This window comes from Ctenocephalides felis, unplaced genomic scaffold, assembly GCF_003426905.1.
Source record: "Ctenocephalides felis isolate EL2017-DRISC unplaced genomic scaffold, ASM342690v1 CF-g0.4_SCAFFOLD_03573, whole genome shotgun sequence".
Classification (NCBI taxonomy): domain Eukaryota; kingdom Metazoa; phylum Arthropoda; class Insecta; order Siphonaptera; family Pulicidae; genus Ctenocephalides; species Ctenocephalides felis.
The window spans coordinates 19541819-19554756 of NW_020539727.1; the positions used below are offsets into that span (position 1 = coordinate 19541819).

The following is a 12938-nucleotide window of genomic DNA, read 5'->3' on the forward strand; positions in this document are numbered from 1 at the left end:
CGCTTATTTAAACCAAGTAAATCTGAAAATGTATATATTACATTTCAAATTTAAAAATGCCGCCAACTATTCATCAACTTTCACCTATCTTTTTGCCAACTTCACACTACTCGTGTGTCCATTCCTCCTGTCAAGTTGACAGTTGATCACAAGAAGCTGCGTCGTTGCATTTTTAATAATGATTAACCAAACAAAATTAATCGTGCATTAAATTTATAAAACATTTGTCAAAAATGTAATAAATATGTTTCTTGTAAACCTCTTAAGGTTTCTGCGTCGACGACTAGTTTTAGGAATCATATTCGCATTTTCTTTGATCTACTGTGTTGTCAATTTAGTACAAGAGGTTAGGAGAATAGAATTGTAAAATTTACCTTGGTTTGTGGTTCTTGTTTATGTGGTTGTTTTTGATTTTAGCCAGGAGCTACCAGTAATGTCGATGTTGAAATTAAAAGACAGTATCCGTTTGTATGGAGAGTTGATGAGGTGATCAATTCCAATTCTTCTGACTTGTCGTTGGTTTGTAGAAATTCTGTACAAGGGCGATATCTTATAGTGGATGATAGAGGTAAGATAATAGACATATACATATATATATATATATATATATACCCATGTGTCATTTATCCCCCAGGTGTGGTTTGCCAGCGTTCAGATCTACTCCCAAACAACTGCTGCGCCTCAGGGCTCCAGTACAACTGTGAGTCCTGCAACAAGAACCACTGCTGTGCAATATACGAATTTTGTGTATCCTGCTGCCTTCGTCCCGAAAAGAAACAAATCCTGGAAAAGATCTTCCAGAAGGCTTCGGATCGTCACAGTGCAGTATTAGCTTCGGTTAGAGATCAGTATGAATTGTGTCTCACCAAATGCAGGACCAGTTCATCGAGTGTGAAATTTGAGAATACTTATCGTAATCCAAGGTTGAAACATTGTTATGCTGATGAGGAATTGAGTTAGGAGGAGGAGGATAGAGGTTTTAGATAACATGCTATGTACCAAATTTATATTTTATCTAGTTTTAAGGACAGATTATGACAGTTTTATATACTCAGAGTAATAAATATATATTGCATCTATATATATTTTATAATTTACATGTTTATATATATTATATATATATATATATATATATATATATATAAATGAAGCATGAAGTTTTTTTAGAGGTGAAATATATATATATATATATATATATATATATATATATATATATATAGTTCTTGAGCATCCTTCCAATAATTAAACAAATTTATTAAAGAAAAATGTGAAAACTAATTTATCTAACACATAGTTATATAACAAGATTTTATTTAATAATTAAATATTAAATTAGAATAAATGAAAAGATTTATAAAACTTAAACCAAGTCTCAAAACGTTTGCTACTATAAAAAAGACATTTTTTTATTAATTTTATTTAATTATTAGATGATGCCCAAGAATACTTATATATATATATATATATATATATATATATAATGTTAATTATGAACAATACAACACTCAGATTTTGAACGCACACTTTATTTGGTAATTGCAAACGTTTCGAGACCATGGTATGCCTCATCTTCAGTGTAATTTCAAAAACAATAACCTATATATTACACATTTTTTAATATTTCATTTAAATTACATTTAATTTTTGAAAATACAAAAAACACCAACTATCACTTACAGAGCTTGACATAGCACTAAAACATGTGAAATATTTTAAACAAATGTGGCGATATCAAGCAGGCTGGTTTTGATTTGTAAAAAACAATGGAACATGTCATGTATATTTTAGGATATCGAAATATTTTCATAGTTAATAAATTTATATTTTTTTTATTATGTTGGGAGTTTCTAATTTTATTTATTATCATAACATCACTACTCCCACATTGGTGACTCACGACGATGGAGATGAAGACAAAAAAAAGGAGTTTTATTTTTCGAAGATTTAAGAAAAATTGATTTTGACGCAGCACCATAATCACTGGTCTTCAGTGACGACCTATACGGTATGTCCAGTCCAATCCATCATAGTTAACGCACTTACTATCTGGATCAGACTTCCGAGGTTACTCATTTGGTATACCCAGACCTCAGTGTTTATTGCTGACAGAAAAAATAATTTGGAGCCTGAACTTTTCATTGGAATGCAATTCAACCTCTCTTTCTCTGTTAACTCAATAAATCGTCTTATAATGCTACCTCCCATTATCGGTGACAACGACGAATCAAAACAAAATTTGACATAATTTATTGGATTCCACAATTTTGGACTCTTATGTCAAAGAAACCAATGATCCTGATTTGGATAAAGAGCCAACTTCTTTCTCTGATCGGAACTCATCAGATACGAATGCAACGCTTGCAGAAATGGAAACTGTACCCATAAATTATGCATTCTAAACATTAAGTTATTCTGATATAACTAATACCCATTAGATCGAGAACATTATGCAGAATATGGAGTTGATGGCAGGTCAAATCACCACATACGGTGGATCTGCTGACGAAACATGGAAATTGGTAATTGACCAGTATTACAACACTGGTCTGCTATAATCTGCTTTCCCACCACATTTTTATAACGTGTTTCCCTGTATTTTTTTTTAAACTGTGAGATCAACACTGGGCAGGGAGTGTGTGGCGATATCAAGCAGGCTGGTTTTGATTTGTAAAAAACAATGGAACATGTCATGTATATTTTAGGATATCGAAATATTTTCATAGTTAATAAATTTATATTTTTTTTATTATGTTGGGAGTTTCTAATTTTATTTATTATCATAACATCACTACTCCCACACAAATCTTAAGTATCGAGATGAAGAGACAGGATGGGTATTATTATAATGTAAATAAATGGATTTTCAAAAATTAAATATAATTTAAATAAAATATTAAAGAATGTGTAGTATATAAGTAACTGTTTTGAAATTACACTGAAGATGAGGCATACCATGGTCTCGAAACGTCTGTAATTACCAAATAAAGTGTGTGTTAAAAATCTGAGTGTTGTGTTGTTCATATTTAACATTTAATATATATATATATATATATATATATATTGTTTTTTTATTAATTATTAATCCAATAAATTAAAAAACAATTCGTTTCTATTACGACGTTTCGGAACTAGATACGTTCCATAATTTTTTTCTCTCAAAAACATTTTTTTATATATACTAACAATATTGATGAATACTTTGATTATTACAGAGAATGTTATAAAACTTATAAAAAAAAGGATTTATTTACATTTTAATAAAAAAAAATAATAATAATATTAGAAATTGAAAAACAAAAATTATTATTTACCTGCAATTTTCATCTATAAATTTATATAATTAATTATCTTATGTTAATTAATTATAGCAGGTAAATAATGTTTGCTTTTGAATTTGTAATATTTTTTAATACAAATTTTCTTTAAGGCAAAATGTACATAATTTATAATTTGTTTTGGCATTCTATTATCATAAATATATATATTCATCAATATTGTTTCACATTTATAAAAAATCGGTTTTGACTGAAAAACCTGATGATGAAACTTATCGAGTTTCGAAACGTCGCAATTAAACATCCACAAAACAACTTATTGTTTTTTTAACTTCCCGTGGTGTAGTTATAGTAATAGGCCGAAAATCGAAAATGAAATTTTTTGCGTTTCTCGACGTTTTGAAGGTTTCTGAACATTTTGGCATACCTTAGAAAAAATGAATGTATGTGTGTGTGTGTGTGCGGATACAAATTTTCGTCGACGATTTCGGGAACACGGATGAAGCGATTTGAATAATTCAAAAAACATTCGATTTGTATTGATAAGGAGACGTGCTAATTAGTTTTTGGCGGAGGCAGGTCTAGCCGTTCCGAAGATACGAGGCAAAAAGTGCCAAAAACGGTAACTCAGTTTTTAAGAGAACGGATCGTCCGATTTGAATAATTCAAAAAATATTTTATTTGTATTAGCTGAGTGAAGAACTGTTCAAATTTTTGAAAAGGCAGGTGTAACGACTTTGAAGATATGGAGAAAAAAGTAAAAAAATGAGCCATTTGGCGGTCAAAAATGAATATTAGGCATATGCACATCAAATAATTAGATATTTTATAGAGACTTTAACAATAAGTATAAATTTTGTTTATATTTCTATGGGTTACGTACCAATTTTGACGCGTTAGACGGCGACGCGGCGCTTACGCGCTTCGATATTTCGTCTTTATGCAGTTAAAGCAGTACGATTGCTTTGATAAAAAGTTCAGAATTTCGAAAATATAATAGTCAAAATAAATGATTTAAGATAGAATTATTTAAGATGATTTAATATGGTTCGAAATTCTATTAAAAGTTTCAAATCAATGATCAACTTTTATTGATCATTATTGATTATTTTTAATTAACGGGAAGTTTCAGCAATTCGCCTTAAGGCACGATGCCTTAATTGCCTTAAGACAGAATTCCACTTACAGCTAGTTTACATTTGATTTGCTCAGATATAAAAAGATAGCAAAAATAATGAAAGTTACTGTATTTGTTATTAATGTTTAAAATTTCTCGAATATTTCATTACGGTACGGGAAGTTCCAGCAATTTGCCTTAAGGCACGATGCCATACACCACTAGTTTATATTTATCTAATTTAAATTAACCGCTCTTGCCATCTACTCGACAACAACCAAACTTTCCTTCAGCAAAGACTCGAACTCTCAGCGCACCTGAACCAACTCATCGACTTCTTTGCAACTTTACCAAACGAAAACGACACCTAAATTTTGCCAATAAAACCTAAACCAATTAAAAAACATATTACCATATATCCATTACCATATACCAATACCATTTACCATTTTTCTACCTACAAAAATACCGTTAATTCAGTGGTGGGGCTAAAACATCTGCCTTGAAGAAGAGAGGGGCTAACGTTCTTGCTGGCCTCATAGGAACATGAAACCTCTTTTAATGTTAGTTTGAAATAAAATACGGAAACGTGCACATGGTAAAGACGAATTTTGTACGAAATATTATAAAATGATTAATAAATAGTTTTTTTTAGTTATTTTGTTAGTTATATAATAGTGCGGTGAAAGTTTGCAAAAAGTAGTGCAGAGTTTGTGTTAAATTTTGAGGTCAAAGTGGATGGTTGATGGAAGTGGATATATAGTTATTTATTTTATATATAAAAGTGGGTTTTATTTTATTTTTAAAAGTGTATATGAGTGTTTTTATTTAATTTTGGGTAAGCAAAAGTGTTGTGGTATTTAAAATTAATTTTATAAATTAATTTGCGGTGTTAAAAGTGCAGAGTTAATTTTTTTTTATTTATATATATAGTCTCTCAGACAGAGGTGTCTGGTATGAGACATTATGAAAAACAGTTTTCATATTTTATATATACATTTCATTTGACTATTTCATTAATATAATATCTATTATAATTAAAATATCTATATATTTAACTCTCCAGTCTTCCTTGTCTTCAATTTCCTTATAATAATATGAATTTTCATTTGAACTGTTTTAAATACTTTCAAATTTTTTAAATATTTCAAATTTTTTCAAATTTAGATGAATTGATATGAATTTGCATTTGGATTTGATTAAAAGGTCTTGTCCTTTTAATTTTGTATTTAATGAAAATATTTTTATTCTTTTTGGTATTTGTTTTATAAAACCATAAAAATATTTTTAGGCAAAAGTGTTGTGGTATTTAAAAATCAATTTTATAAATTAATTTGAGGTCTTAAAAGTGCAAAGTTAATATTATTATTATTTTTTTTTATTTATATATATACATTATTTTCATATTTCAGTCAGGCAGAGGTGCCTGGTATGAGAGATTATGAAAAACAGTTTTCATATTTTATATATTCATCTCATTTTACTATTTCATTAATATAATATCTATTATAATTAAAAAATAATTTTGATATAATTCTTCAGTCTTCTTTGTCTTCAATTTCCTTATAATAATATGAATTTGCATTTGAACTATTTTAAATATTTTTTTCAAATTTTGATGAATTGATATGAATTTGCATTTGGATTTGATTAAAAGGTCTTGTCCTTTTAATTTTGTACCGAATTTTTAATGAAAATATTTTTATCCTTTTTGGTATTTGTTTCATAAGACCATAAAAATATTTTAGGCATTTAACTTTACTTCAGCATATCAAAAAAATTGCTTATTAATTTTAATTAATTAATTTTAAATTTGGTGCTGTAAATATATTTATCTTGAATATCTTAATTTATTATTATTATTATTACTTTTAGTTTTTTATCTTGAATATTTTAATTCTTCTAATTATTAGTTTTTGTTTGTTCATTCAGCCCAAAATAATATTTTAATCGTTTGCAAAAAACGTGCAAAAATTATTTTGCCCTGTAAATATTTTTTACTGATTGTCTTTTAGACTAATTAATTTAATTTGTGGTTCAAATTATTTTGGTTTTGTACATATTTTTTTCAATCGTTTGTACTGTAAATATTTTTACTGGTTATTTTGTCTTTGACTAATTAATTTAATTCGTATTTCAAATTATTTTTGTTTTGTACTTATTTTTTTTAATCGTTTACAAAAAACGCGCAAAAATTATTTTGTACTGTAAATACTTTTTACTGATCATTTTGTCTTTTAATTTTAAATTTATTAGAATTTAATTTGTGGTTAAAATTATTTTTGTTTTGTACATATTTTTTTTAATAGTTTACAAAAAAACGTGCAAAAATTATTTTTGTTCTGTAAATATTTGTTAAAGCCTAAATCCTGATCATTTTTTGTCTTTTACAAATTAAAAATAATTAATTTAATTTGTTGTTCATTTTAATTAAAATTAGTTTTGTACATATTTTTATTTTTAATATTATCTTGAGATTTAATTATTTCAGTAAACCCAAAATTTTTTTTAAAACTTTTGTGATTTAAAGAAAAAACGTGTAAAGGCTTTTTATTCGTGTTAAATTTTAAATAAAATTATTTTAATGCTACTGTAAAATTTCAAGTTGCAAAAGCTTTATATTTGAGATATTTATTTTATTTATTTATTTATTATTTAATTTTAATTTTGTTAGATTTTTTTGCAAATTTTTTCACATATTTATATATTGATTAAAAAAAATTAATAATTATGAAAGCTATATAATAATTTAGACAGTTTTGATTTAAAAAAAGTTGCAATAATTGATTTCTGGCCCAAAAAGTTAAAAAAAATGTAATAATGTAGTTTTTAAAATATAGTTGAATGCACGTTTTTTCGTGAATATTTCAGAAATATTTAATAAATTTGAGAAAACATGTTGTTACTTGAAATTTTAATACTTTTATCTTTTTACGGAGAATTGAAAAAAGAACAAAAATATTATAAAATTGATTTGTGGCTTAAAAAGTCTAAAAAATGTACAATGATGTAGTTTTAAAAATATTGTTGAATGCGTATTTTTCCATAAGTATTTTATAAATATTTATCAAATTTTAGAACACTTATTACTTAAAATTTTAATATTTTTATCTTTTTATCCGTGCATTATTATATCTCGTGTAACTTTTAAACCGTTTGCCTAATTTAATTAAAATATTTGGCAAATTCGTACAAAATTAAATAATCTATAATATTTTTTAACATCATGATGCCCTAAAGCAACTCGGTATACTTTAAAAATGCAATTGAACATAAACAACTTATATAACAGTATTCAATCCCGTTTTGTTCCCAAATGCAATTTATCTAAGCATTTATTTACTATAACCCTTGTAACTTTTTAACAGTTCGTTTTATATAAATAAAATATTTGATAATTTTGTACAAAATTAAATAATCTACAATATTTTCTAACATTATAACGCTCTACAGCAACTCGGTATACTTTAAAAATGTAATTGAATATAAACAATATATATGAGTATTCAATCACGTTTTGTTCTCGAATTGGCATGAAATTCATTCATGCATTTGTTTGTTATAACTCTTGTAACTTTCAAACCGTTTGTCCAATTTAATTAAAATATTTGGCAAATTTAATCAAAATTAAATAATCTATAATATTTTCTAACATTATAATGCCCTAAAGCAATTAGATTATTTATTATAGATTAGATAACAGTATTCAATCACGGTTTGTTTCCAAATGCAATTTATCTAAGCATTTATTTACTATAACCCTTGTAACTTTTTAACGGTTCGTTTTATATAAATAAAATATTTGACAAATTTGTACAAAATTAAATAAACTATAATATTTTCTAACATTATAATGCCTTATAGCAACTCGGTATATTTAAAAATTGCATTTGAATATAAAACAATTATCTAGGCTCTTGTAGACGTTGTATATAATATTTTATCCTCTAAAAAGTCTATTTCTAAATCTAAAAGTCTTAATAATATAATCTTAGACGAACTTGTAGATTATTAGATAATCTAGTTTTAGATTATTTGTTAATCTGAAATTTTATCTAACATTAAAACTATCTTCAACCACCCTAAATATTTTTTAAAATTTATGCAAACAATCTAAATTTTTTCTCACTTTTTGTATTTAATTATGTAATTTGCCAATTTGAAATTAAATCTTAATACAATCTTAGATAAAATTATAGATTATTAGATTATCTAAAATTTTATTTAATATTAAAGTTATATTCAACTACTGTAAATATTTTTAAATAGTATTCCAAGAAAACGACAATGGTCGTCATATTTAGACTTAATGGTCAACATTTTTCCTGAAAAATCATATTTGCTCTTACAATTTTTACTGGTCCTAAATCCTTTGTGAATACTTCATCAACACCAATTTTCCTTTCAGGATTTTCAAGAAAAACCAAAACAAACTTTAGTGCTTTGACTTTAGTGATATAAACTACATGTGACTTTACAGTGCAAACCTTCCCATGTAAAACCCGAAAATGCGTCTTCTTCCAATCCTGGTTCTAATATTCCTGCACCAATCCTGGTCAAAACGTCTACCAACAGTTGTAGTGCAAAAATGCTGTCGTCTTGGGGAAATGTTACAACAATTAGATCCATCAAATCTGGCCAACTCCGAAGACGACTTACAATGTATTCCTGGTCTCGGGGAAAACTGGTTACCTCAAATCTATGCACCAGCCCGAAAAGTCTTCCTCAATAGTAAAATTATCCCTAGCAATTGGCAATTGAAGGAACTCAGTAGGCCCTTTTGTGGGTTCGGGATTAAACCAAAATTAGTTCACCTGGCTGTTCCTTATCTGAATTACTACATGTTGGCAAATGGGAGTCTTTTTGTAGAAGAGCACCATGTTTTGTATGACCCGAAGGATTTTTGTATCGATAAATTGTCTGCCATGGTTTGTGACCTGGACAGTCAGGCTGGTGCCAATGTTACTGAACAGGTTGAGGCCTATATCGATGCCAGGTTGGTGAATAAAAAGAAAATTAAAATCAGGAAGTGTTGTGGTGAAGGTGGTGCTTATAGTAGAGACAATGCTACTTGTGTGGTTGTCCAGGGTGCTTTGGGGCAATCTAGGAGTTTCGATGTACAGGTAATAAATCTTATGTAACTTTTTTTTTATTTGCCTAAAATATTTATTTATTTTATTACCAACCAAAATAATATGCATTTTTAAGGCAATATTCTGGGTGTAAATGTATTTAAAAGATTATCTTCTATGAGATATCTCTTTTTTTTTAAATTTTTTGACATTTTATTTGAGATCGTAACTTCGAGTAGGATATTCCGCGCTTAATTCTTTTAGATATTTGTTTGGGTGACCTGGTAATTTTTCGTGCTATTTTTGCTCCTTTCTTTTATCATTTCATTAATAGTTTCTATTTTTAAATATTTATGTAGAGTGTCATTTGTAATATACCAGGGATTGCGCTCTTCGTATTATTTTTATATTTGAATTGCCTGCGCACGCCCATAGCTCAATGCCGTATGTCCAGATTGAGATAATTATTGTTTTATATAAATGGAGTTTTGATGTAACTTTTGAACGGTTTGTTTGATATAAATGGAATATTCTGGAAATTTGTGCAAAATTAAATTGTGTATAATTTGTTTTAACATTATAAAGCCCTACAGCAACTCGGTATACTTTAAAATCGCTTTTGAAAGTGGACTATTGATTCCATGACTGGCTTGAAAACTTAATTGGTTGTTAGGACATTTATATATTACATCTCTTGTAACTTTTAAACGGTTTGTCGAATTTAAATAGAATATTTGGTAAATTCATACAAAGTTAAATTGTCTATATTGCTTTATTATAGTGCCCTAGAGCAACTCGGTATACTTTAAAATTGCATCTGAATGCAAACTATGCAATCCAGAAACGCAATAGGGCTTGAGGACATTTATTCATCTCATGCAACTTTTAAACGATTTGTTCAAAATAAATGAAATATTCGACAAATTATACAAAATTAAATTACCTACAATATTTCTTAACATTATAATGCTCTACAGCAACTCGGTATACTTTAAAATATAAACAAAGCTATTTAAATCAGAAAATTAATCAAAACTCGATTAAAGTGCAATCATTTTTTAAATTGTTGATAGCGAAGTAGGATTTAATGCTCATGTTCAATTGCATTTTTAAGGTATGCCGAATTGCTGTACAGCATTATAATGTGAGAAAATATTATATAATATTTAATTTTGTACAAATTTGTCAAATATTTCAGGTATTTTACACGAACGGTTTAGGAGTTACATGAAATAAAAAAAACGACTGCATCAATGTTATTTCAAAATGATGGTCTTTCAAAAGCGATTTTAAAGTATATTATAATGTTAGAAAATATTATAGATTATTTAATTTTATAAAAGTTCATTTAATTTTTATTAATATTACATATGCGGTTATAAAATAAATATATAACAATCAAATTAATTTAACCATTAAGTTTCTGCGAATAGTATTATATTTGTCGCAATAGCAATAGCAATATATATATATATATATATATATATATATATATATATATACATATATATATACATATATATATATATATATATATATCAAAGAAATTTAATCGCTAAATAGAATTCCATGTCGTGGCATTTTTCGTCAGAATTATTTATAAAATATTCTTATTTTGTTTATATTATCGATATCGAATACGAAACGATTAATATATTATATATATATATATATATATATATATTAAATATTTTCATTCCGATTTGAATTAAATTGAAAATACAACTGCTGAGAACTAAAATGTTTAATAAAACTGTATCTATATCTGGTGGGTGTTGTATCTTTAAAACTATTCGTCTTAAAGACATAAAATATTTGACAAATTTGTACAAAATTAAATAATCTTTAATATTTTCTAACATTATAACGATCTACAACAACTCGGTATACTTTAAAATATTAATTGAAAATAGATATAAATCTAAACACCTACCCAGGATTTCAATAAGTGAATTTATGCATCTATTTATCATATCTCTTGTAACTTTTGAACCGTTTGTCCAAAATAAATAAAATATTCGGCAAATTTGTTCAAAATTAAATAATCTTTAATATTTTCTAACATTATAACGATCTACAACAACTCGGTATACTTTAAAATATTAATTGAAAATAGATATAAATCTAAACACCTACCCAGGATTTCAATAAGTGAATTTATGCATCTATTTATCATATCTCTTGTAACTTTTGAACCGTTTGTCCAAAATAAATAAAATATTCGGCAAATTTGTTCAAAATTAAATAATCTTTAATATTTTCTAATATTACAACGATCTACAGCAACTCGGTATACTTTAAAATATTATTTGAAAATAGATATAAATCTAAACACCTACCCAGGATTTCAATAAGTGAATTCATGCATCTATTTATCATATCTCTTGTAACTTTTGAACCGTTTGTCCAAAATAAATGAAATATTCGGCAAATTTGTTCAAAATTAAATAATCTTTAATATTTTCTAATATTACAACGATCTACAGCAACTCGATATACTTTAAAATCGACATTGAAAGTAACTTATGTATATATTAAAATAGTTACAAGCTTCACAACTATTAGTATTATTATTAGAGCTAGTAGTAGTTTAACTTCAAAAAAAAAAAATGGGCAGTTAGTTAAATTTATTATCCAATTTTTATGATTTACTATTTATTATCCAATTTTCATAATTTAATATTTATTATCCAATTTTCCCGGGGAATTCCTAATTTCCATACACGAAAATCTACTCCGGTGATGTAATTAAATTAGGCAAAGTTTCGACATTAAATTTAATACTAAAATTGCACTCTGGGGATTCCATTAAAATTTTAGCAAAACTGCAGTTTAATTTCTGGCAAGAGAATGTAATGATGGAATTTGGAAATTGGGAAATTAAATAGTTTTTTTTTTTTTTTTTTTTTTTGGCCTCGCTTACTCGAGCATTTAGCCACCTACATTATTCTATACAATCATATACAATCTTCAATTTTATACTATCTTCTTCTTCATATAATCCTATTCTTCTTCTATACTTCTTAACTAACTTATCTTCATTCTTCTTTTACTATCATCTCACTTCATCTTCTAACCACTATTTCTTCTTTCTTCTATACTTCTCATTACTTCTTACTTCAATTCATTTTTAAATTCTACTTATCTAATTTTTATACATTTTGATTTTACATACATATTTTATTAGTACAATTTATAATTCTATTATTATTCCAACTAGTTAATATTATTTTTCAAATTCTGGCCGGAGATTCGAACTCGGAACCTCCAGCATGTGAATCGGGAACGCTACTCTTGAGCTAATCCCGCCACTAAATAGTTTATATAAGAGTCTTAGACTGTGTTTATAAAAGGAAACTGGGTTGGAACCTCTAATTGTTGCGAAAGGGTTTTGATGAGGTACTTTGTTCATGGTATTTGGATTTTTTGGGAAATTTTGTATGAAAAGTTACAAATTTTAGTATTCACTATGAA

General features: G+C 26.7%; 2 protein-coding genes across 2 annotated transcripts in view; both read left to right on the forward strand.

Annotated features, from left to right (window-relative positions):
• Positions 1-200: 200 nt before the first annotated feature.
• LOC113389320 (UPF0454 protein C12orf49 homolog) lies at positions 201-1051 on the forward strand. Its single transcript, XM_026626366.1, has 3 exons — positions 201-346; positions 418-568; positions 635-1051. The coding sequence occupies exons 1-3, from the start codon at positions 245-247 to the stop codon at positions 958-960; spliced, it is 579 nt and encodes a 192-aa protein (XP_026482151.1). The 5' UTR covers positions 201-244; the 3' UTR covers positions 961-1051.
• Positions 1052-8887: 7836 nt separating this feature from the next.
• Positions 8888-12938, forward strand: part of LOC113389720 (probable G-protein coupled receptor Mth-like 1) — a 40259-nt gene continuing 36208 nt past the window's right edge. Inside the window, exon 1 of the mRNA XM_026626734.1 lies at positions 8888-9515. Within this exon, the coding sequence (XP_026482519.1) occupies positions 8901-9515 (615 nt within the window). The 5' untranslated portion in view covers positions 8888-8900. The remainder of the gene's footprint in view (positions 9516-12938) is intronic.